General features: G+C 54.7%; 1 protein-coding gene across 1 annotated transcript; it reads right to left on the minus strand.

Moving 5' to 3' along the window:
* Nucleotides 1–8,390: 8,390 nt before the first annotated feature.
* Nucleotides 8,391–25,735, minus strand: ALKBH5 (alkB homolog 5, RNA demethylase). The gene is made up of 4 exons (XM_043904044.1): nucleotides 24,962–25,735; nucleotides 17,553–17,633; nucleotides 10,780–10,935; nucleotides 8,391–10,035 (listed from the first exon to the last, which is right to left on the minus strand). The coding sequence occupies exons 1-4, from the start codon at nucleotides 25,729–25,731 to the stop codon at nucleotides 9,858–9,860; spliced, it is 1,185 nt and encodes a 394-aa protein (XP_043759979.1). The 5' UTR covers nucleotides 25,732–25,735; the 3' UTR covers nucleotides 8,391–9,857.
* Nucleotides 25,736–25,739: the final 4 nt, after the last annotated feature.

Raw genomic sequence — 25,739 nt, forward strand, 5'->3', positions numbered from 1 at the left:
CGGGACTTGTAGTCCGCAAAGCGGGGCTTCGGCGTGGACTGCTGGGGACTGGTTTTTGAGTGGCAGCGCGCGTTCCCCGACGCGGAGGAGGTTTTTCCCTTCCTGCCAGGAACTAGCGATGAGCACACTCAGGTTATGAGGCAGCCCTGTCCCGAAAGCCAGGAAAGCTCTGACCCGGGCGACTCCCTAGCCCCCAGCCTCAGTTTCCCCATCTGCGCTGTTGGCCCGGTGATTGCTCAGTTGTATTATGTTTGACGGCTTTCCCGGGACCCCACGTGGACCATACCCCAGCGGGCCAGAGTACCGCCCACGCCACGCTCCTGTCCCAGCTGGGTGGTCGGTCGGGAATGGCCTCCTCCGCCCCCAGCCCCTGGGGAACTCCTGCACCTCGAGGATCCTACATTAAGAAGCTCTGGTGGTAAAAATAAATGGGGGAAAAAAAAAAAAAAAAGAAGCTCTGGTGGCCTCACGGGGGATTCTTAGGCGCTCCACGAGCTGAAGAGAAGGACGGAGACCCATTTGGGAGAAGAGACCTTTCCTCGGGAGCTGGCATTTGGTCCTGAGATTGGATCCGGCAGTCTCCGAGATGGAGGGAGGGCCTCCCTGCGCAGAGAACTGTGTATAAACAAAGCTGCACCCCCTCCACTCTGAGAGAGGATGGCCTATCCCCACCCACCTCCCAGGCTTCCTTTTCTCGTCTGGACAATGGCCTGAAGGCTGAACCTTTCCTTCCAAGGCGGAGAATAGGCTGCTCTGGGCTCAGGGTCCCAGAAGCTTAGGTGGGGCTGACGGACTTGGCCCAGACCCCACCAGCTGTGTCAAGGGAGGCACGCCTGACTTGTGACCCCAGGCAGCTGCCAAGCCACAGGCCCAGCCCCCGCACCCCACCCATGTCAGCCCTGCTCAGCCCTTCCTTGGGGTTGGATCTGGAAAAAGGGTGAGCTGGAGAGCAGGGAGGTGAGAGGAGAGAAGATGATAAGAACAAGGCTTGAGTGTCTGCAGGTGTGGCAAGCACTGTTCACAACCCTCTCCTGGTTTCAGCTGATTAAGTGCCCTCAACAGTCCTGGGAGGGAGGAAAGCCCAGTGTTCTAGACGAGGAAGCTAAGACAGATGGTCACAGGCAAAGGGGCAAGCTGGCTGCACTGAGAAGCATCAGGCCTCTCCGGCCACTGCCCGCACTCAACTCGGGTGCTCTGAGGCTGGGTTCTGGCACCTGCCCTCCCAACCGTGGCTGATTTTGACTGCCTGAGCCCTAAGTGGCCTCTTCTGCAAAGTGAAGGCCTCACACAGGGAAGTGTTAGGAAGGTGTTAATTCACATCCTTAGTCGCCTTTAGAAGCTGTGCGACCTAGAGAAAGACATTTAAGCTCTGTGTCTCAGGTTTCCTCGTTTGTAAAAAACGTGGGTAATCCTAGTACCTGCCTTTGTTTTTGTTGTTCAGTGGCTCAGTCTTGTCCGACTTTTTGCAACCCCATGGACTGCAGCATGCCAGGCTGCCCTGTCCTTCACCGTCTCCTGGAGCCTGCTCAAACTCATGTCCATTGAGTTGGTAATGTCATCCAACCATCTCGTACTCTGTCGTCCTCTTCTTCTCCTGCCTTCAATCTTTCCTAGCATCAGGGTCTTTTCTAATGAGACGGCTCTTCACATCAAGTGGCCAAAGGATTGGAGCTTCAGCATCAGGCCTTCCGATGAATATTCAGGGTTGATTTCCTTTAGGATTGACTGGTTTGATCTCCTTGCAGTCCAAGGAACTGTCAAGTCTTCTCCAACACCACAGTTCAAAAGCATCAATTCTGTGGTGCTCAGCCTCTACCTGCCTTAGAGGGTCATTATGAACAAGAAGTGAATTAGTATTTGTAAAGCCCTGAGACCAGACTGTGCCAAGCAGACAGGAAGTGTCATGTGGGAGTCAGCTGTCATTAGAGTTCTTGGTAATTGCTGTTTGAGCTCCGCCCCTCTGTCACCCTGGTCCTTGCCCTTTCTCAGTCTCCATTTCTGTCTTTGAAAGGGCAGCCATGCCTCCCCCTCCACACAGTCTAGAGGGACACAGAACTGACTGGAGACCACAGCAACCTGGAGTTTGCTGTGCTATACTGGGGATGCCTGGGGGTGTTGGGAGCCCAGAAGAGGCATCTGACCCGGGGTAGGTGTCCTGGAGAGGGGCAGTTCAACAGTAGAGAAGGCAAGAGGGAGAGAGAGGAGGGCCCCAGGCAAGCAGGGGTTCCCAGAGTGCCAGAGCTCCCCGACACCTGTGTGAATGCCTGTGGAGTGGTGCCCGAGTCTGGACTTTAAAATAGCCCTTTACCAGATGACTCTGAGGCCCCAGCTTGGCCCCATTCGATCAGGTTGAAAGAGGTTAAATGGGTAAACTGAGACATGGGGCAGGGTTAGGAGAGGCACAGGGCAGGTCTGGGCACCAAGGACTGCTTGTGCCTCCCCTACCCCAAGAGCCTGGGCCCAGCCTGTGATCACCATGGTTGCCCTGGGGCATCAGGGCCAAGCCTGCTCAGAGCAGGAAGCAGACTCAGGGGAGCCCAGGCAAGGGCATGCACACAGGGTCTTCTTGACCTCGGATGACCCCCATACCTGTTCTGGAGGTGGGGGAGCAGGAGGGTGCCTGAGTCAGCACCGGAAGGGAAAGCTGGTCTGTCCTGCAGCCTCCCAGCCTCAGGTCAGCCTCAGGCCAGGGACGGGCTGGGACTTCCCGGCATTTCCTGGGTGGGGTGGCCTCTCCCTACATCCTCCTCCTCCTCCTTGGCCACCCCAGGGCCCCGCCCAGCTCTGAGGTGGGACCCAGGTCTGGCTTCAGATCCCAAGACATACCCTTGCTCGCTGAGTACCCTCTGGTAAGCCATCTTACCTGGCCATCAGTTTCCCCATCTGTAAAATGCATTAAGGACTCAATGAGATGATTTAAGCAGGAGTGGAGCCCAAGGCTGGGCAGGATCTGTCCCTGGTGAGCCAGCTCAGAACTGGCCGCCTCTCCAGTCTTCACAGGTACCAGGCACGCTTCTTCCTCAGGGGCCCTGCACTTGCTGTTTCCTTGCCTGAGATGCTTTGCCAAATCCCTCCCCTCCTTTTAAGTCTTCCCTGGTGGCTCAGATGGTAAAGATTATGCCTGCAGTGTAAGACACTTGGGTTCTAGTCCTGCGTCGGGAAGATCCCCAGGAGAAGGGAATGGCAACTCACTCCAGTATTCTTGCCTGGAGAATTCCATGGACAGAGAAACCAGGCAGACTACAGTCCATGGGGCTGCAAAGAGTTGGACATGACTGAGTGACTTTCACTTTACTTTTCTCCTCTCAGTCCTGACTTAATGACAGTTGTTCAAGGAACCCACTCCCTGCCTCACGCCACCAAGGCCTCTAGATTTCCAATGCTTCCCCAGCCTGTTCCTCTCTGCCTGCCTCTTCTTACCCACCGTCTATATATATTATTTGTCTCCTAGTTTAAGAATGAGCTCCCTGAGGGCTTGGTTTTGAAGCTGTGTCCCCAGTGCCTAGAACAGTGCCTGGCACGCAGCAGATACTCAACACATTTAAAAAATAATATATGAATTAATCTTAGAATGTCAGAAAGCAAGTATGACAAAACTGTTAACACGTGTGGGTGGTAATGTGGCTTCTCTTAAGTATTTTTTCGTGTGGTTGAAATGTTGCATTAAAAAGATAAAATGCAAATAATAACCCACACTGGGAGTCAAAGGTCATAGGACTTGGTGGTTGATGGATGTGGGGAGAGTAGGGGTGTCCCAGAGCCAGGCTGGCGTGCATCCAGGATGTCCTGAGAAGCAGGCACCCCAATAGATTCTGCATTTGTGCTTTATCTGCTCGGATCTTTGCGGTGACACTGGAGGTAGGCACAAGGACAACCCTCTTTACAGACAGGAAATGGAAGCTAAGGTCCAAGGCCACCTGCTGAGGGACGGCAGGGAGAAGGGGTGGTGAGAAAGCCCCCCAGGGAGGCTGAACAGGGGCAGCCCAGGATGGGAGGAAGGTCTGGAGAGCCTGGCTGCAGGAGGCGGGCCGCCTTCCAGGAGCTGGCCCAGATCCCAGCTGAGGCCGCGACCCTCCTCCGCTGCCCAAACCACACAAGCAGCTTCTTCCTGGCGGCTCCCCCAGGGGCCTGGCAGGCCCCAGGATTCCAGGAGTGGAATCTGGGCTGGGGGTGGGGCGGGCAGGCGGGGCCGGAGGTAGATGATGAGGGTTCTAGCGGGGTTGGAGGGCTGACTGAGTGCTGGGAGCCCAAGCTGGGGTAGCCCTCATCCTTTATGGTGGGTTTGAGCCCGGATAGGGGAGGAGCAGCGGCTCTGGGCCCGTCAGCCCACAGAGGGTGAGCAGTGTGCGGGGGCCCCAGGGAAGGAAGGCCTGGAAGGGGAGGTGGGGGCAGACCCAGCCTGTCCTCCTTTTACAGGGGAGTGACCCCCCAAGGTCATGTAGGGGACCACACAAGGGTCTTCGGACCTCCAGCCCAGGGCTCCCTCCAGCCCTGACACTGGCCCTGAGCCAGGTCTGCCCTGTGCTTTTGTCGGCTCAGCTGGGTCATAGGACCTGGGGGATTGGGTGTACCTGCCCTCTCCCTGTAGGAGTGTCAGGTTTGAGGTTCCAGGGGCCTGTCACAGACCTGTTGGAAGGTGGAGTTCTGTGCTTTGTCTCTGTGGCTCCAAGTTCTAATCCTGCTCTGCCACTTCATCTTTCTGGGCCTCAGTTTACTCATCTGCAAGATGGGGGCCAATGTTAACTGCTACCATTTATTAACACTGAACACTTGATCTGTGTCAGGCACCATAGTCATTCTTTTCATCCTATGCCTGTTTTACATAGAAAGAAACCAAGATCAGAGAGGTTAAGAAATCTGCCCAGAGTCACACAGCTAGTACATGGCAATGTCAGGATTTGAGCCTAGGCCCCAAGTGAGATATATCAGAGGTTGAGATGAGAAATAAATGAGGTAGATCATAAAGGGCCTCAATCACAATGAGTCTAGAGAGGGTGGGAGTTAGGGAGTTGGGTCTGGGTCCCAGCCTGGAGTGGCAGCACTGGGTCACACAGAACTCTCTGGAGGTCCATGGAGCTGGGATAGCCCTGACCCACAAGCCCTTGGGCCACCCTGCATACCCACCCCCTGGGACCTTGGCTGAGCCAGGCAGCAGCAGCAGGGAGCCCTTGTCCTTCCCTTGGGGCCTCAGCTCCCCTTCTACACCAAGGGAGGGCTGCCCCCCCACCCCCACCCACTTGAGGCACCAACACTGGGGCTCTGCTGCCGCTCTGTGGGCACCAGGGGAAGTGCGCCTGGGAGCACCCAGTTGGAGGGCCCCAGACTCTGAAATCTCTTAATCCGCCCCTGCTACTTACCACTCAGCCCTGCAGCCCGCAGGACCCTATATCTGCCCAAGTGCTCCTCTGCTCAAAACCCTCCCATGGGAAGCTGCTCCCAACAGCCTATTGTTATGTTTTGGGAATTGTTGTGAGTCAGTTGTCAAACAAAGCTGTTACTTAAAAGTTAAAAACAAAGGTAAAGATCAGAACCAAGTGCTTCCTTTCTTACTTAATTTTCCTCCTCTGCTGCCCTTCCTTCACTAACTGCATCTGTGTGATGGGAACACTGTAGTACTGTGCACAGCCACCCCGTTGACAGCTGGAAGTCCGCTAGAAGGGAGCACTGGTGGCTCAGCTGGCAGATTCCCCCTGCCATGCAGGAGACCCTGGTTCGATTCCTGGGTTGGGAAGATCCCCTGGAGAAGGGATAGTCTACCCACTCCAGTGTTCTTGAGCCCCCCTGGTGGCTCAACTGGTTTGAATCCACCTGCAATGTAGGAGACCTGGGTTCGATTCCTGGGTCGGGAAGATCCCCTGGAGAAGGGATAGGCTACCCACTCCAGTATTCTGGCCTGGAGGATTCTGTGGACTGTATAGTCCATGGGGTTGCAAAGAGTTGGACATGGCTGAGCGACTTTCACTGTTACACCACAGAAACAGACCACCACCAGTCAGGCTGGTTTTCCTTGTCTAGACCAGTGCCATTCAATAGAAACACAATGCAAGCCACATATGTAATTTTAAATTCCCTAGCAGCCAGACTTAAAACAGTAACAGGTTAAAATTAAATAGCATATTTTATTTAACCCAGGTGAGTCCAAAATACTATCATTTCAATGTAATCAGTAGAAAGTAACTAATGATATTTTTTTACATCCTTTTTTTGCACCAACTCTTCAGATTCTGGTGTATATGTGACATTTCAAGTTCCTCTCAGTTCAAACTAGCCACATTTCAGCCGGGCTGTCCAGTGGCTGCCATGTTAAACAGCACAAATTTAAGCTTAAGACTTAAATGAAGAAGGTACTGATGATGCAGATTAAATTAGAAAGTAGTGTTGAGACTGAAACATTTCAACCCAAATAAGTTCGTTCAATGATGAGAGGTCATAGATCATGTTTCAAATTTAGTGACATACTTATTGGGAAGAGAGGTGTAGCAGGCTGAACAATGGCCCCCTAAGGTCATCAGACCTTAATCCCCAGAATGCAAATTGTTTTACATTTCTTTTAACTTTGCAGATGTGATTACAGCTCTTTCCATGGGGAGATTATTTTTGGTTATTCAGATGGGCTCTGAGGGAGAGGCAGAGGCAGAAGAGGTGTGGGACACAGAAGAGGAGGTGGCCATGTGGCCACGGAGGCATAAACAGCTGAATCTGAATGCGCAGATTCTAGTCCGGGGTAGTGATTTTGGGTTTCTGACCTCCAAACTGTGAGGAAATCGATGTCTGTTGTTTTAAGCCACCAGGTTTGTGGCCGTTTGTTCCTGCAGCCACAGGAAAGCAATGCAGGCAAATAGGGTACAACTCCATTCACCATATTGTGGCTGAATTACCACGGGTGAGCTCCAAATGGAAGAATTCTGCAACAGCAAATACAAGCATCCTGTGAAAAACTGGCTCAACAGCTTACGAGTGCTGTGTACTCTATTATTGGTAATGTAGGTGCTACACACCTATGGGCATGACCTACAGAAACCTCACATGTATGTGACACACACCAGATGGTCTCATACCCTCAAGCAGTCAGACACCCAGATGTTTTCTGAGTGAATGGATGTGACTTCAGGCCTCAGTTTCCCCCACCTCACAACAGGATTGTGGGAATGGGATGGGCTGCCCAGATGGGAGGGGCTGGAGTCAGATGTTGTCAGAGCACCTACTGTATGCAGGGTTGGGCAGGGGCAGAGATGGGACTTGGCAAGAGGCTCAGACACTGGTGCGCCAGCAGAGGGCTGGGGACAGCCCGATTCAGGGAATCGGATATACGCCCCCACACCTGCCTGGGGAGTCTCAGAGACGGCGTGCCATGGAACCACTGCACACGGACAGAAACCAGAGCCAGAGACACAGCAGGGCAGGACACCCCGTTCTCCAGCCTCATCCCTCAGTCCTGCAAGGCAAAGGGCCTCACTACTCAGGGACTGGGAAGGACCCCGGTCTGGCTTTGTTGCAGTGGCAGTGGGGAGTCCCTCGCAGTCCTCCACACAAGCGCCCACCCTGTGACCCCAGAGTCAGGCCTGGGCAGAGTCGGGGAGCCGCCCCTGCCATGTGGGCTGGATGACCTTCCTCTCAGCTCCAGAGCTCCTTTCAGGGGCGGCCAGGGCCCATCTGCCCAGCCCAGTGGCTACCCCTGCTGACCCCACCTTCACTTCACATCCTGTCACCAATCTGCAGGCCTGAGCCCTGGCCACTCACTTACTCCCTATAGACTCTCCTCTCCCTGTTAAATGAGGAACTAAGTGGCTTGCCAGGTTTTCACAGCAAGAATTCAGCCAAGCAGAGTGACTCTGGGCACTGGGAGTGAGTGAGGGAGACTAGACCAAAGCCCTGGCCAGAACCTGGAAACCAGGTCCAGGATCTGAAGGGACTAGAAGTCCCTGGGCCCCAGCATCTGCATCCTCAGCTCTACACGCTCACCCTGAAAGCAGGGGCTTGAAGGGCTGTGCTCACCATGGGGCCACAGTGAGCGCTCAAAACTACTAGTGCGTTTGCTACAAAGGCCAGGCTCTCCCTGCCTGTGCTCATGCTATTCCTCCTCCACTGGCCTGCAGTCTCTCTGATCACTCCAAAAGACAGGCATCTGCATCTCAGCAGTGCAGGATGCTGGCTCCTGTGGGCCCATGGTGCCCACGACAGGCATCTGGACACATGGGTTACCAAGTCCATCCTCACTGCAATTCGAGAAAGACAGTGGGTGAGCCGGTCCTCAGCCCTGGGTCAGCAACTGCTCACCTCCTCTGGAGCCCTGGTGGGCAAGGGACTCTGCCCTCCCACCCACTTCAGGGCAGAACAAAGGGATTAAAGAAGAAAGGCAAATCCTCTCTTACAACAGCATCAGACAACTGTTTCAAAATATATTAGATTTGGTTTTTATTGTAGAGCACACATATCAGGGCAAAGTGCTGCACACACAACTACAAATCATTTTTGGGAAAAAAGCTGTAAAAAAAATAAAACTGCAACTGCTTTAGTTACGAAGTCCCAACTTGAGGAATCCACGCTGGCAAAGGAGTTCTGGCCCCAAAAGGGGCATCTTGATGGTGGCTGCCCAGCTCTCTGCAGCCTCCTCTTGGACCAGCCCCTGGATGGGGCAGCCTGGGGACTGGGAGGGGCTCTGCTCTCAGTGGGCCTGGGTCTTAGGCCTGCTGGCAAGGAGACATTCCTAAGGAACCGCGATCAGCAAAACCTTGAAGCCCTCAAAGATGAGTGGGTGGAAACTGCCAAAAACTTCACTTTTTTCCCCTTTTGTTATTATTTTTTAAAAGCCCCTTCCCCAGGTCTGATGCCCGAGGTGGAGGAGGCTCCCACTCCATCTGCAGGCCCAACCTCTGGCCCTGGATGCATGCTGCAGGAGGGCCCTTCCTACAGGGATGACACAGGGAGAAGGCCCATGCTGGTCGACGGATGAGAAAAGAAAAGGAAAGGAAAAAGCCAGGAGGCCAAAGGAAAAAAATGAAAACTCAGAACAAAAGAAAACAAAACCCTACCACACACCACAACAATTTTCCATACCCCAAATGCTAGACCTGGAAGGACACCAATCCCTCCAGCTAGAAACAACTCCTAAAACTGCCAAACATGGCAAGTCTATAACTATTCCGTACAGTCGCACGCATATGCTTGAAAGGAGCGACCAGCAAAGAGGTGGGCTCCCAGCAAGAGGTCAAGACCACTGCAGCCGGTTCCTTGGCAGCCAGGGACCCGTGGGCAGAGCAGGCCAGAGGGCGTGCAGGAAGCCCGAGGTTTCAGCCAGTAACAGCTCTAGGGCAGCAGGGGCTGACACCGTCCAGGCTTTCTGCTCGTCATCCCCCCAACAGCTGCAGGAGGGCTATCCACCTGAGCTGCTGGGCCTGGAGAGCAGGTGAGCGGTGGGAAGGCAGCAGGCCCCTTGCAGAACCAGCAGGACCTCACCCCAGTGCAGACATAGGTGGGAGGAGAGGGAGGAGACTGAACTTCATTTACAACACTGAGAAGATTTACATTTAAAGCAAAACAAGAATTTTCTTAACCAAAACATTTCGCTGCTTTTAAATAACCCAGCATGACCCAGCCCTCCACACCTCTACTGGCCCCTCCAGTGTGCGCTTCTGTGCCTACAGATGCCAGCAGCCTTTCCATCCAGGAGGAAACCCAGAACAAGAGAACCAGGTCCTGGCCAATCCCATTCTTCAGCCTTAACAGGCAACAAACCAAGGAGAAAAAAATAGAATAAAAAAAAAAAAAAAAGTGGGGGTGGGGGGAGGAAAAAACCCTCAGAACAGAACAGAAGGAGGGGCAGCTAGTGAGGGTCACGGAGTCCGGAGGCGCTGGCTTTAGTGCCGCCGCATCTTCACCTTGCGGGCGGGGCTGCCCGCCGCCTCCGAGCAGTCCTCCCCGGGCTCGTAGGACTTGCGCCGGTAGTTCTCGGAGCTGAAGCGGCCCCCCCGCCGGTGTGCGGGCAACAGCACAGACCGCCGGTTCTCCTCCTTGTCCATCTCCAGAATCCGAGGCCTGTGGGGAAGTGTGGGGGAAGAATTACCCAGCCACCCCAGCTGGCTGGTTCTCTGTGGGGGCGGCACTGGCAGAAGCACTGCCCCATGTCCTGGTCCCACGAGGTGCCGGTGCCCCCAAACCCGGTTTCTGAGACATTCCCCAATCACCCTGTGAGGTCTGCTGGGCTCTGAGTCTGTACCCCAGGACATTGCCAAGGTCGCCAGACACAAGGTGGCCTTCCTATCACAGTCTTGAGACCCTGCCTGGTCCTGCTGCCTCCCTGGCTTCTCAGTCCTTCTCAACGCCCACCCTCCCTCTCTGCTCACCAGCCCCACTACCTGAAGAGCTACCAAGCTCTTCCTGTCTTGGGATTTCAGCCTACATGACACCTTCTGACCAAATTGCCCTTCCCACATACCATCCCATCCTCCAGTCTCGGCGTGAACAGCTTCCTCAGAACCCTACTGGGAGGAAACCCTGCTCCGCAAACTTCCAAGTCCCTCACTTCCCCTCGAACTCCCAAAGAACCCACAGGAGCACCTCAGTGTGTCCTGAGCAAGGGGAGGCCTGCAGCACCCCCACAGGAAGGTAGTCAGGGCTTAGCTGAAAACACCATCAACTGCAGCAAAGCAGACAAAAGGCTCTGAAAAAGTGGGTGATGGCAGGCTCCGAACCACCTACCCGACCGCCCACCCATCTCACTCTGCAGTCAGGCGGTGGCACCGCTCTGCTGGCCTGCATTGAGGAACCACAGCTGAGTACCTGTGGGCAGCATCAGGGTCTGCCTTGCGGTGGGACCGCTTGGGTTTCAGAGCAGGGTCCCTGTTGTTTCCCGACAGACGATCTGAGGCATAGCTGGGTGGCAGCACGGAGCTGCTCAGGGACTTGGTTTCCAATCGGGGTGCATCTAATCTTGTCCTGCAAAGGAAACGCACGTGGGGTCACCCGCGGGCCTCTGGGGAGGGTATGGCCCCATCAGACCAACTCTGGCCAGGCTAGGTGAGGCCAGCACTCTTTGTTCTGTGCTCCAGTCTCCTCGTGGGTCAACTAGGGACTGGTCCGGCTGACTTGCAAAGACCCTGCTGCCCCAGGGGAAGGACCCCAAGGCTCTCTCAGCCGGACGGGGCGGCCCCACCTCACCCCCCTCAGACCTAGAGACCCTCTGGGGACATGAGCTGCACCTGCCAGAGGACTGAGGGCCCCACTAGTGGGCTCCACACTCCCAGACATGCCTACCCCTGCCTGGAGACCCGAAAGGAAGGTCCCCAGGTCCAGCGTGTGGAAGGGCTGGAGGGGAACAGAGGCAGAGCCCAAGGAGGCCCAGGCCCACCTCCACATTCACGCTTGGCTCTGGTCCCACCACAGCCACCTGGTAGCCTTTGCTGGTTCCTGAACACTCTCCAAGCCAAGGCCAGAGGGCTTCTGAAGGCAAAGCCCCCACCGAGCACTGGAACACAGTGCCTAGCCAAGGACGCAGAAGAAAGGATGGAGAAGGTGGGTAGGGGGTAGCCTAGGACAGCGATCCGAGTTCTTTATGATGTCAGGCCAGGAGGAAGCTGGTGTGGGAAGCCTCCGAGAAGCCCGAGGTCTTTTGCGTGATCAGAGACAGCCAGCAAGTCAGGTGGCAAGAGAAGCCAGGGGCGCAGCTGGCAGGAGGCCCTGAAGGCACCTTTGCCATGGGCTGCTGGACACAAAAGACAACTGGGTCCTGAAGAAGAAGGTGCTGTGGCCAGGCAGGGCTCAAAGGACAGCCTCCTGAGAACACTGGGGGTTAGAGAGCAGACGGGAACGTGAGAGCTGCCTTGGGTTCTTGGAACAACTGTATCCAGTCCTCACAATAGACAGAAAAACTGGGTCAGTGAGGAAGGAAGTCATGTGTCCTAGAAGTCCTGAGAGAGTGCTAGTCTAGGTGAGACTCCAGGCCTGGCAAGTAGGAGCCACAGGGCTCCAAACCTGGGCTAGGGTAACTCTCTGGAGGCCAGCAGGGGACGCCTTTGCAGCAGGGCACCAGTATTCTGATATCATCAGACCCAAACTGGTGGAAAGGCAGGCAGGGCCCGTGTCCCTGTCCCTTTGCTCTGGCCTCTTAGATGGAGAAGCTAGAGGGGCCTGGCTGCACTGACTGGCCCACCAGTCTCAGCCTCCCCTCTGGGGACCCTCGGGAGACAGGACCTGGTAACAAGAGAAAGATGCAGCCCTGAGGCTGCCCTCAGAGTCAAGCTAGGCACATCCCGCCCCTTCTGAGCAAAGGCTTCTCTCAGTTCTCAGGGTCCAGAGACTCAGGACAAGCCACCTCCTTCAAGGCCAGGGGCACTGGGAAGAAGTGGTGCTGGGCACCCCTGACCTGAGGGTGGGAACCAGAATCACCGCTAACTCTGAGACACGTGCCCCTACACTGCCGCGCTGGAGCTGGGAGCACACACGTGGGCAGGAAAGCCTGTGTGGGCAGGACTGAGGGCCCAGGACCACAGGGTAGTTTCGTCAGGTGAGCGCGGACGGCCAGAGAAGAGTCTGGCCCACACCTCTGGGGCTAGAAGGCACACCCAGCCACGCAGGCAGGGCGGGCGCTCACTGAGCCTGTGGGCCCCACCCTCCCTGAGCTGCTGTGACTACGGTGGCGGCCTGAACAGTGGGGGGCCTTCACCATGGGCCCACGACCACTGGGGCTGTGGGGAGATAGGTGGGACCAGCTGAGTGGACACCAATCAGGGCCACAGGCCAGCTCTGTCTCTCTCTAGCTGCCTGAGAGAAGAGAAAAGGGCAGCTTCCCACACCCGCACTCCACCACTGTCATCACATCAGCCCACGGGGAGGGGGTGATCAGAGGCGGCTCTACCAGGAGTCAGTCTCCCTACCCACTCTGGGGATCTATGAGCTTGGGGCCCTGAAGGGCTCCTGACACTCCCTAGGGGCTATGACAAATACATCTCACAACCGATGGAGGAACATCCACCAAGCTGCAGGAAGCCAGGCTAGAGCCAGACCCCCAGCTCAGAACCCACCAGCAGTGCACCTTCAGAGCCCACCCCCTTAAAGGGCAGCCAAGGTCAGGGCACAGGCCAGGGTCCAGTGGACAGAGCCACAAGCTTGGAGGCAGGAAGCCCGGTTCTAGCAGTCTGGTCTAGGGTCTGGTCTTCTCCAGTGGTAGCAGAAACAAAGACCCTCCTTAAAGATCTGAGTCAATGTCCAGGGGTCACAGCAAGGCACCCCAGGTACGTCAGGAGAGTTCCCAGGACAAAGCACAAATTGGGTGTAGGTACGGGGGAAGCCACAACCAAGGGAGTATGGCCAAACATTAATAGAATATGTTAACACATGACCTGAGAGGAAGGGAGAGGGCTGATTGTCCCAGGCACTGCCCTCAGATTGCGGAAGAATGCAAAATCAGAGACCCAGTGTGGACTCAGTCCACAGCTGCTATCCCTGGTGCCCCCTGAGGCCCAGGTGGGCTCTCCTCACTGTGGCAGAGCTGAGAGCAGTCCCTGGAGGCGGATCACCACTTCTTAGAGACGGGGAAGCAGCCTGCTCTTCAGGCCCCACTGCCAACCACCTGTGACTTCTGGCCCCACCCCCACCAAGCGCCCCTGTGCCACAAAGCCTGGCCTTTTCAAGGGAGCAAGGAGACTGGGGTAGCGAGGCAGGTGCGTCTGAGTACTCCTCATCTTCAAGTGCCCTGGCCGCTCTAAGCATCAGATTTAGTCCATGCCCTGTCCCTCCCCTAGCAGGACCACCAGCAGTCCTCAGACAGGTGCAGCAGCCTGCTGTGGTCAGGGGGCCAGAAGAATACCTAAGCAGTTCCCCAAAGAGAGAGGCAGCCCAAGCACATACATGGTCCTGGGCTTCCAGCAGACTGCCCCCCAGACCCAAGCCTACAGAACCACCAGGCCCTGAGGGCAGCTTCCTCCAGTCGTGCAGCCTGGCTACCACCACGCCACACCACACCAGTTTAAGCCAGAGGCCCAGGAGGCAGGGCTCCACAGAGCCCAGCCACACCACAGGGCCCAGATGATGGGCGCACAGGGATCCCCCAGCTGAAGCCCTGGTAAGGGCTTCCTGCCCCCCTCCCTCAAGACACAGGCCTCCCCGCACCTGGGCTCTCCCTCCTCCCGCTGCACCTGACTTGAGCACAGTGCCCTTACCACAACCCCAACCCATCAGTTGGGAGACCTGCACTGGGCAGGCCAGGAGACAGCAACATGCCAGGAGGCTGGGGGCACTGAGGGGCTGACCGACCCGCAGCTGCGACCTCACCCCACATCCTGGAGGACAGTCCCCTTGCCACTTAAAATACCCTCAGCTCCCAGTTCTCTACTGGTACAACAGAGGCAAGAAAGCCCTTCTGTATGTGAGGCTCGGGGCTCTCGACTCACAGCACCCACCCCAGGGTGGGGCTCAGGGTGCTCCACTGTGCAAACCACCGCTGGCCACAAGAGTCAGCACCAGGAAACCAGGGTCCAAGGCCGCACTCAGCTATTTACTGGTTGTGATCCCAACACATTACAACACTGAACTGCAGCCTGAGAACGCACTCAAGGAGGCTCCCCTAAGGTCAGTTCCGGCCTCCAGGCAAGAAACTACGACACCACGTCCTATGTGAAGACTCAGCATCACTCACCTGCAAAGGAGCTGTGTTTTGCTGAACCAGAAAGCACCTGGCCACCGCCTGCCCATCTCCCCCATGAGGCCTTTAGAAAGACTACCCTAGTGCTGACCGGCCTGAAGTGGTGACAGAGCCCCCAGGCCAACTCTCAGCAGCCTATGTGATCTTTATCCGAACCCAAGAGAAGGCAGGGCTGGTTCCCCCACCTACCTACAGGGAACAGGGTGGGGCTCAGAGCCCACCCGAGGGGGCCTCACTCAAGGACATCCACCAAGGCCACATCTGTGACCCCTGGCAGTGCCTAAGCCAGGATGCTCCCCTCTCCATCAGGTCACCAGCTTGTACTTTTCCACCTGGTGCTGCTCCTCACTGGCCAGAGCTGTCCTCCTCCGGACCACCTCAGTGCCAGGGCCCAGATGACCAGGGCTCTCCCAGTATCAAAATGGCTGACCTTTGAGTCCTGAAGGACAGCTAGAGTAACCAACTTTCAGTGTGTAGACACAGGTCATTTGGGTGGGGAGTGGGGTGGCTGTGGATCAGAAGGTGAACATGTTCGACGAGAAAGTATTCCCAACAGTGGTCACTGCTCCAAGAGCCTGGGACATCAGCTCACAGGCCATCCTTGGAGCAGCTCACAGGCCATCCTTGGAGCTGCGCGTCCTTTAATGGCAGTGAGGAGCAGATAACAGGGAAGACACCGAGAGGAGCTGACTCACTCGGCAGGTGACAGTGCGGCCCTGCCTCTTCTCTGCTCCCCAGGGTAGCTGCTTACAGCTGGGCATTGCACACCTCAGCAGCCCCGCACACCCACCACCCCTTTCCAAGGTCTGTGCTTCTGTCCTCTAGCCCAGTCCCTGGCTGGCTCCTGGGCCCACTCAGGTCAGAAGGTCAACCCACAACAGCCATTCTCCAAGGTCAGAACACTGGCAAGGGCTCAGCTGGTCAAAGAGTGCACATTCCTAGTCCACCAAGGAGCACACAACTTGGGCAGCCAGGTATGGGGGCCACCACACGAGGAAGGATGACTCGGACTCTGGCCATTTTCACCTGCACCTCCAGTGAAGATCTCCCTGGACAGGCTTATCATGTGGAGCTGGGAGGGACAACAGGAGGCATCATGTTGGTTCTACTCCCCTCCACCCCCGGTTCCCAGGCCAAACCTATCTCCAGCTGCTCTTGGAGGTCCCAGGCACATCTGACAAGAAATCACTGGGGAGGAAAGCCAGAGAGGAGCGACACTCAGCTGCCTCACTTTCAGGTCATGGATTCTGGAATATGCTGGGAACCACAGGAAACGCAAGCATAAAGACAGATGAAAAACTTTCTTCCGATGGATTCTGGGAATATCCTTATGCCAGAGGAGAGAGGCTGCCATGCTGGCCACTGTCTGGTGCTCCCCTTGGTGCCCAGTGCTCTGCCTGCACCACAGAACTGTCCACAACTCCATTCTACAGATGAGAGACTCAATGTTCTGATTTGGCAAAGTGGCAGAGCCATGCCAAAAAGACATCACCATCACAATACTCTGGAGTTCTGGACCCAAAGGGCCAAGACGGTGAAGTTATAAACTGAAGTCAGAAAGATGGTAGGCCAGAAAGTGAGAATGTACTTTAAAAAAGAAAGAGCTCCCAATGGCCAAAGCAGAAACAAGTTGAGCATAGAATAGATACCACAAGTCCATGCTGTCGTCAGGAAACAGAACAACAAAGAAGTAAACAAAGGGAACAGAACAATCTCCCGCAGAAGATCCCAAATGGCCTTCAAGGAGGTGGCACTCACCCCCTACTCCTCAAGTGTGGGCCACCCATAGCAACGTCTTTGCTGAGAGGACAGCATGGACAGGGGGCAGCAGTGACTCTAGAGGCAGAAACCCGACAACGCCACCTTAGCCAGGCGCTTGAGGTCAGTGTGGACAATGGAAGGCCCTGTGCCCGGGACGTAATGTGACAAGAAGGGCACTGCCCCTCTGTGGCCTCCTCACCAAACCCACAACTAGTGTGACCATGAGGCAACATTGCATACTCCCCAGCTGAGGGCCTTCTGCCATATACCTGGCCGGTCAGTGTTACCATGAATAAGGTCAGTGTTATTACGAGTAAGGCAAGTCTGAAAAGGTATCACAGCAGGCGTGACACAGAAGTGACATGACCACCAAATGTCCTTCTGGGACAGAAGAGGACGTGAGAAGGAACCGGGACATGTGAATAAAGGATGAACCTGAGTTAATCGTCCAGGTCATTACTAGTCTCCCGACCGTGATAAACGTGCCACACTGACGTGAGACATTACCAGGAGGGGATGGGGTGCGCTCTGCTGTCTGCATGGCTCTGTAAATCTAAATCTGTTCTAAAAAATAAGGCAAGTTATAGGACATTCTGTTCCAGCCTGGGTCTAGGCACTGGCCCCGCCCTGCTCATTGATTTCCACACAACCTGAGCAATCAGCCAGCCTCTCAAGACACCACCCTCCATCCAGGGACGATTGTCTTGAGCCAGTGTCTGCACGGCTCAGTCCAAGCACCGCTTGAGCACACACACACAAAAGTGCTGGAGATGCCAGGATTGGCCACGTTGGTCATTGCTTCCCTGACCCCCGGCCAAAGAGGAGGGACAGCCACAAGGCACGCACTTGCTGAACACACAGCCAGCCACTTACCTTCATCCCCACTCCTCACTCCCTGCTCCTCACAGAAGTGAAAACCCAGGCAACTTTACAGCAAGCTGCTGAGGCACACCTAAAAATATTCAGTGAGATGCACACGCAACAGATCGGAACAAGGAGGAAGGGAAAGGAAGAGGTGGGAGAGGCCGGGTCTGGAGGAATACTCCCAAACCCTGTCTCAAGATCCAGGTCAGAAACCCTGGGAGTGTGTGCTTTTGCTCAGCCCTCACACTGAAGGCTAATGAGAGAGGGAGCCAGACAACAGGGCACTCACTTCCTGAGGATGATGACCGCTCTGCGCTCCTTGATGTCCTGAGGCCGGATGCAGTGGGTGATTTCATCAGCAGCATATCCACTGAAAAGAAACAGCACATGAGCATGGATGGACAATCAAAGATCCCAGGGGTGAGGGGGCAGAAATAGGGTCCTGGTCTTAAGGCCACCCTCCGCCCCCTTACTTAAGAGGTCCAAAGATCTACATGGAAGGAAATAACGTGTTAAGTTTCATGATATTTCTACCCAGAAATCATTGAGGAAAACCTGGGATGAGGTAAAAGGTAGGTCTTGAAGCAGAAGCCCAGAAGAAAATCTCCTTGCACAAGCAAGAAGACCTTTCAAAGGGCCCCCAAGAGGGCACACCTTGAGTGGCTTTGGAGGCAGGCAGAGTGACTCAGGCTAGACCATGGGGAGAAGAACCACATCCCCTCCCCCCACCCTACCCCTGGGCTGGCAGAGGAGACCAAAACAGACGCTGACAGCACTGAGTCACCAGAGAGAACTACGGCAAAAAGAGAATTTGTCTACTTGGAAAAAAAGCTTTCCATAGCCTTCTTTTTAGGGGATCCAAAATCTTGATGACAGCTGTGTTTGGAATGTTTTAAGAATTCCCATCACACTCAAGTATCTATTTATTTTCATCAAGCTACATGATTTTTAAAAACTGCTCAGACCAGTGAGTGTGGGTAGATGGCTGTCCTCTTCACAGCTAATGTCTCTCCAACTTGGAACTCTAGAAGCAAACTTGGCTCCCTGAGCACATGCCCTCACTGGGGGCCTAGCAGCCAAAAGGCACCCCCACCCCGAGTTACCCAACTGAGCACAGGGAGCGCCACACCCAGAAAGACACCCAGCCCCAGGCCGCCTCCTCCTACTCAGGGGCCCCTGGCTGCCCCCCACCATCCTGTGTTCAGCAGCCAGTCAGCTCCTTCTCAGCTGTCAGAAACACAGCAGGCCTCTGAAGGACTTCTCAAAATGGCCAGGTTACCCCCACTTGGGCAAGAACTGGATGCAAGAGCAAATGAAGTCCAAGAAAGAACCACGCCTGATACGAAGATCTGATATGAAGCCATGTGGAAGGCAGAGGAAAGGACCCTTATGTTAGGAATTTTCCCCTCTGAGCTGCTCCTCAGCCAGTTTTTCAATTTTCTCTGTAAATAACAGTCCCACAAGAAACTACAGACAAGTATCCACAGTCAAATCAATCTGAAAACACTGATGAGTTTAAAAAAGCATTGGTACGTTAAAGGATCTGAGAATTACTACCGCAAAAAGAATCTGCTGACTTCGTCTAACTGAGCACTGACCAAAGAACATTCTCTCAAATAACACCTATTAATATCTGGAGGCCCAGAGAGAAATGCCACACAGGATGGAGAAGCTGAAGAGACCCAAGAAGAACCTGAGCTCTGTCACCTCAATTGAGCTGCATGCTGGGTTGAACCCTCAGTGCCTCCATGTGCAGGGACAGCAGTAGGTTCTCAGGTGCTGGTGTGGTTGTGTTCTGTGACTTATGACTCCTTAGTGGTGACTCATGATAAGATTTTAAAAAGAGGTCAGTGCCTCCTCTCATCCAGCAGAATTATGTCCTAGGTCTTCCTGGTTGGCACCCTGGAGAGGAGTAGTGGGAGGCCCACCAGCAAGATGACTGTGAGAATTCAGTTAGACAATGTGGGGTGCCTGGCGTCCACATTTACCAAACAGCTGACACAAGCCAGGGGCCCTGGACCACCCAGATCCAGACTCTGCCTGCAGCAGAGGCCTCCTGGGCCCACTCCCAGAGCTGGGAGCTCTAGACCTCATCCTGTACTCTCTTGTCACTCCACTTTGCGGAAGCACAGGTACAGTCTGTGAGACAGTCCCATGTAAATCCAGGACTTTCCCAAAAGCAATCCAAGGCACATCTCTATGGCCAAGATCTGCAGTACAGGCTGCAGGCAACCTTCCTTGTGTTAACAGGAAGACTTAACCTGTGTTAACAGGTTAGTGTTACTAACCTGTCTGACTTGGCTATAGGAGCTGCCAAGGGCCCCGACTTCTCATTTTCAACAAGGAATTGCATTCCATAACACAGAAGCTGATCAAATTTTACCTGTCCCCACCTCCCAAAGGCTTCAGAAAGAAGAGCAAGCCAGGCCAGGTTCCTGCCACCCAGCCCAACCTCAGAACTACGACAGAGGTGGGACTGCATGGACTCCACCTCAACAGCTCACTAGCAGTGGTTTTTCAGAACTTCTGGCAGCTATGACACAACCTACTGACCCCTCCTCAGTATCAGGCTGCACTGGAAGTGGGAGGCTCATAGTCCTGATCTATGGAAGCTCTTCAGTCTGAATTTCAGCAGAGACCACAGAAGGTTATTTACTGCCAAGGAACCTATCTGCTACAAGAGAAACTGTTTGAAAGTCCCATTCCGCCAACTTGAAATTTAATATGCCCTGGGTCCAGTCCTACCCTTGGCATGAAGAAAAGTGCTGGCACCTCCCACCCTTTTGTTTTCACGGGGAAGGGAGAGGAGAAAGCACCTCGGGATGGTATGCGCCTGGACAGGGCCCCTCACGGCCCTCTCTACGCAGCAGTGACCAGTGCACCACCAGCACACAGAGCCAGAGCCTGGCTGCCACTCACCACGCTGCACCTTAGAGTGATTCTTCAAGAGCCTCTCCTCCCTTGGGAAGCTCTGCTCAACTCTCTAGGCTGGGTTTCCCCAAACCGCTCACCCAAATCTCTTGACTACTACTGTTCAGCCTGTGGCAACTGTCTTCCCTACAAGACAAAGCTCTGCAAAGGCCTTCCACATCTCTACATGCAGCAGATACTAAATGATATCTGTGTTGAGCTCAACGTTTCTATTGCTTTGGAGACTCAGAGACTGCGGTAAGTCAGTCCGTCCTCAGAGGATTAGGTGCAGGTCAAAGGAGGAGTCTGGAAGACTCTTTATAAGGGACTGTGCAGGACTGCATACCTCTCCTCAAGGGGACAGCCCTGCACACAGAATTATTAAGGCACAGTTCCAAGGAGGCTGCCATTCCCCATCTCCTATGTGTTTTGCCCAGGGCAGACAGAACCAGAGATGGAGGGACTGCCTGATGACAGCCTCCCTCCAATGGGGGCTAGCTGTTTTGGCAGTCCTCATGAACCTGCCTCACCTGTGAGAGGTCTAGAAGAAACCCCTGAGGCTTGGGGCGGGGGGAAGGGAGGGGCAGCAGGCCAGCCTCCTGGGCACAGGAGCAGAACTGTGAGCTCAGGTTCAAGTTATAACCACATGTGAACCCCCTAGAAGACACATAGCCAGTATGATGAAGCAGTCCTGGGGCTTTCTGAACCCAGAACGAAAGCAGTCAACCCGCTCCAAGTCCCAGTTCTGTATACATCAAGGTATAAATAGAACATAGCTGAGCACAGAAGCAGCTCATCTTCAGACACTCCACCAAAACCTCAAGCTTCAGTGGTGTGAAAGAGAGTCAATCTTCCATAACAACTCTAGGATGTCAAGAGCCCTACAATGCAGAGGCAAACTAAGGGCCAGAGAGATTAAGCAATCTGCCCAAAGGCAAACAGCTAAAGTGGTGGCACTGGAACTCTAATCAAACTCGTTTCAGTGTCACCACTACACTGGTTTTTGCTTTTTGGGTGGAGCGTGGTGGGGAGGGAGAGGAAGAAAAGCCCATCTGTGTTTCCCAGTCTGTCTGGGGGGCCTCACTGACCTCAGCAAAGGATACAGGTGTTCCCACCACTCCCAGAGAAGTCTTCAAAGGTGAACCTCTGCCTCTGAGTAGCTAGCATCAGATCCCAGCAACGGCCACATACCAACTGCCCAGCTGAAAACGGCTCTCTAGAGTTTCCGCTGAGCTTCATGACTGAGACTGTCACCAGCCCGCCTGCTTCCTTCCCTTTGCTGCCCTCTGCCTTCTAGTCAAGCCTGGGACAACCAAAGCCAGCCAACACCCCTGGTCCAGAACTCCTCCTGAGAATAAACAGCCCTGACTTCCTCCTGAGGTCCCTCCCCCTCTCATGGAATCAGAAGACTCCACACAAGAGATGTGGCCCAGACCTATCTGCCCTACATTCCCGACTATTTTAAGCCAGAAAGCTAAATTTTGCTTTCAACCAGCTGAACAAAATCAGTCCTCTGCCCAGAACTGACAGGGTGCCCACTCCACCCAACATCAACTGTTATCTGGAGGTCACAGGCTGTGCTCACCGCAGCATGTCTTGTGGCTGGGCGACCCTGCCATCTCAGACAGGCCTGGGTCTTCCGGCATGTGGCCACCACAACCACAACCCAAGAAGCAGTGATTAAAAATAGCGCAAGTAAGCAATTAGCCTTGTAATTATTCCAGTTAATCCAAATGAAATCTGTCTTAATCTCTCATTTACTGTACAGAGAACAGGAGAAGGAATATGGGATAAACATACATAAAGAAGAGATAAAAGATATTTATTTCCCTAGAGAACCACATTAAGAGAGGACCTATTGAGGCCCAACATGGAAAGGTTACAAAAGCACTTCCAGAAGGGTCTGTGAGGCCTTGCTCTAAATGCCCACTTTTGGACACTGCTGAATCAATGTTTGCCACACACTGAAATCCATGCCGACTGCTGCTAAATAAAAAACTACTCCTGCCATGTTGCCTTGGACAGGTACACCCCCCCACTGCCATGAACAACACAATTCTGAGTCAGATGAGAGTGACAAAAACCCTCCGCATCTGTAGAGAACCACTGTCTTCACCAGCCCCTTCCTATGGGCAGCTCACAGCTCTGGGCTGGGATACACACTGGGAAGTGCATGCAAGCTCCCCTCCCACCAACCTGGGGAAGAGCCCAAGCAGGACTTGAAGAGTCACTACCAACAGGCAGGTGTTCACCCACCTGCACAGCAAGCAAGCTGAGAAAGCTAAGCGAGCAGGTGCTGGAGAACTTAAATTAGTGGGGGTGTCTAGAGCCCAAGAGTAGTGGCTCTCCACTGGGGAACATTCCACCCACGGGAGATATAGGGCAACACCTAGAGATGTTCTTCACTGTCACAGAAGGTGCTTCCGGCACCAGTAGACAGAAGGCAGGGATCCTGCTAAACATTCCACACAAGACAGCCCCCATCAACAGGTAATGAACCGGCCCAGATGCCAACAGCACTGCTGCTGAGAAGCTCGGACCTAGAGCTTCATCGAGGCAGCCGCACCAGAGCCCTCACCCTCAGGTCCAGGTTGGCTCTGAGGACTATAATGAGCGCCATCTGCCCCTAGTCAGCCTCAAGCCATAGCCCCTGACCTACAGCCACTTCCCAAGCGCTCCCTCCGCCCACACCTTCTCTGCCTGGCTTACTCGCAGTCACCTCCAAGTCACTGTTCAAGCTGCTGTTGACTTCCTCCTGAAAGCTTTCACCCTCCAGAGTGGATTCCTGCAGTTACCTTCCTAGGCTGTCACTAACCGTCTGTGGCCTCCCCTGGGCCAAGAGCGGTTTAAGGTTCTCCCACAAGAAGCAGGGGAACACTTGTCATCCTGTGTATGAAAGCACCCGGGTAAGGGCCCACCTAGTGCCGGGCCCTGTTGGAGACACTAAATCACCAGATTTAGTTCTAACAGGCCTTGGAAGTTGGCATCAACCCCACTTACAGGCGTAAAAGCCGGCTCAGAGAACGCCCACAAGATGCCAAAGCAAATGAGAGGACAGCTGGGTTCAAAGCCCTGGGGCAGCACTTTTCAGGACAGGGCTGAGCCTCCCACACTGACTCCTCAGCCAAGTCAGAACCCAGGAGGAAGGGACTGGGAGAGCCTCAGGACTGTATACTCTTCTAAGGAAAAGATGAAGAAAATTTTCCTGGTGATGCAATCCTGCTGCTGATCACTAACAGACCTGCACTTTAAGAACTTGAAACTTTTCTTCAATACAGGGAGTGCGTGTGTGGGAGGAAGGGAGACTCTCAAAAGTCACAAACTGCCTCTTATGCCCCCACATTTTACACATCAGACCACTGTGAGACCTTGAGCTGATAACCCAGAGATTCTGTGATTATGTGGGACACTAGTATACCATTAAGAGACCAAATGGCCCTTGAGTGAAACCCTTTTAGGACAGAGAGCCCTTCAGTGAAGTCAGACACCAAACTGCCTCACACAGCAGGCCACCTGGGAGAGTCTGCCCTGGAAATCCCATCCTACAGGGCTCCACTAAGACTTCAATCTGCAAGCACCACACAGAGAAGCTGAGGGTCCAGGGGACAAGTGGGCACCTGAGAGGTAAGTGGCCCTCCTATCTTTTGATGTACAATGGAGCCAAAGCACTGCTTCCGCTGCTACTAACTTTCCCATGGGAAGACCTTGGTATCACCCAGCTCTGCCGCCATTCCTAGAATGGGAAGCAGCCTCTGCTGCTCCCCTGAATGAACACAGAAGACTTGCCTTTAAGAGGACTCCAGCAACCCCGTTTCTACCCATGACCGTGGCCTATGGCACTGACTGAACTTCAGAGGTAAAGCGGCTCACAACAAAACCACAGTGTGTCCTGATCCTGTACTAGAATCTGGTGGTCAACCAAGCCGCTGTGAATAGCTGCAATCTAGATCTCCTAAGAGGTTTTGGGGATTACTTAAGTACATTGCTAGATGTGCTTGTTTCAGAACCGGAAAGAGGCAGCTTTCAAATACATTTTCTGCTTCATAGAAACAGCAAAGGTGTTCCAGAAGGCAATCTCCTCCAGGGGACAGGGGAACTGAGGTAATTCTCAGCAGGATCCTGGACTGAAAACAGGCCAAGAGCCCAAGTTGTGCTGACACAACTACACAGCCCAACACCAGGTAAAAAGACAAGCTTTACTGTGTTTCATCTGGTCCTGATTACAGGCACCACATCTTACAAAGCAGCAGTGGGCTCTCCTGCAGCCAAACGGGGCTGCGTTTTAAGTCTGTTCTCCTGGCCCAACAACTGATGTGTTCAGCTCCAGGGCAGCCACTCCCCCTCCTGGGAATGGAGAGCACCATCAGTTAAATTCTCCTGGGGCCTTCCTCTGTGAGGATCTCCTCTGTTACAAATCCTCTGGTTAAGCAGACCAGAAACTGCAAGTTTGGGATGACTGTTAGGCAGTAATTCCAACTGATTTTCTTAAAAACACACACACTTGGAGCTGGAGACCCCAAATGGAAAAGTGACTTGTTCAAATCAAGAACGTTAAGAGACTCTTAAAATTAGCCTTCTGGAAAAATACCTTTAGACTAGTTCTCGGGTCAACTCCTCGACTCAACAAAGGTGCCCTGGAGATAGTTTTCTAGCTCCGCAGCTCTTACCGCCCGCATTTTATACGCAGGCCCCGTTTCCCCGCCTCCACCCCCGCCCCGCACACAAAAGCCGGGGTCAGAGACGGAAAGCTCAGGCTCCCGTGGCCGCCCCCTCTTCCCAGGCGGTTACCTGAGCACAGTCACGCTCCCCCTGCGCACCGGTAGGGAAAGCACGGGCTCCGACACCCGGATAGGCTTGAACTGGAACTTGCAGCCGAAGCAGAGCGCGGAGTCGCTGAAGAAGGACACGGACACGATGGGGCGCTCAAAGATGTGGATGGGGTCCACGTGGGACACGATGCAGCCGCCGGGCTGGTAGTCGTTGATGACGGCGCTGTTGACGAAGCCCTCGGGGATGACGCGGTGCTCCACCAGCTTCTGGATGACCAGCTGGTGCACCCACTCGGGGATCTCGTCCACGTCGCCGGGCGGGTAGAGGCGCTCCTGGCCGGGCCCGCGCTTCTGCAGCTGCGCGCCGTACGTGTAGCCCTCGCCGAAGAAGTACTTGTTGCGCAGCGGAGCCCGGTCCACAGTGTGCTCGTTGTACAGGCCCTTCTCTGCGCGGGACACCACCTCGTCGATGCGGGCCTCGATCTTGGCGCACTCGTCCTGGCTGAACAGGCGCATCTGACGGATGCCGCTCTTCACCTTGCGTGCCTCCTCCTCCTTCTGCAGCTGCTGCTCCTCGAAATCGCTGCGCTCGGGGTCCGAGTCCTCGGGGTACTTGCGCTTGGCCCCGGACGCCGTGTAGGGCTCGGCCGCGGCGGCGGCGGCGGCGGCAGCAGCCACGGCGGCGGCAGCGGCCGCCGCGGCCTCTCGGCTGCCCGCCTTGTAGTTGTCCCGGGACGTCATGGACTTGAGCTTCTCCCGCAGGTCCGTGTAGCCGCTGGCGGCCGCCATGGCCCGCG

The sequence above is a fragment of the Cervus elaphus genome, chromosome 5 (genome assembly GCF_910594005.1).
Source record: "Cervus elaphus chromosome 5, mCerEla1.1, whole genome shotgun sequence".
Taxonomy (NCBI): domain Eukaryota; kingdom Metazoa; phylum Chordata; class Mammalia; order Artiodactyla; family Cervidae; genus Cervus; species Cervus elaphus.

Coding starts and splice junctions, on each gene's coding strand:
- ALKBH5 (XM_043904044.1), bottom strand. CDS start 25,731: ATGGCGGCCGCCAGCGGCTACACGGACCTGCGGGAGAAGCTCAAGTCC. Junction 17,634..24,961: donor GGGAGCGTGACTGTGCTCAG/GTAACCGCCTGG, acceptor GTTTCTTTTCAG/TGGATATGCTGCTGATGAAA. Junction 10,936..17,552: donor GCGGTCATCATCCTCAGGAA/GTGAGTGCCCTG, acceptor TTTCCTTTGCAG/GACAAGATTAGATGCACCCC.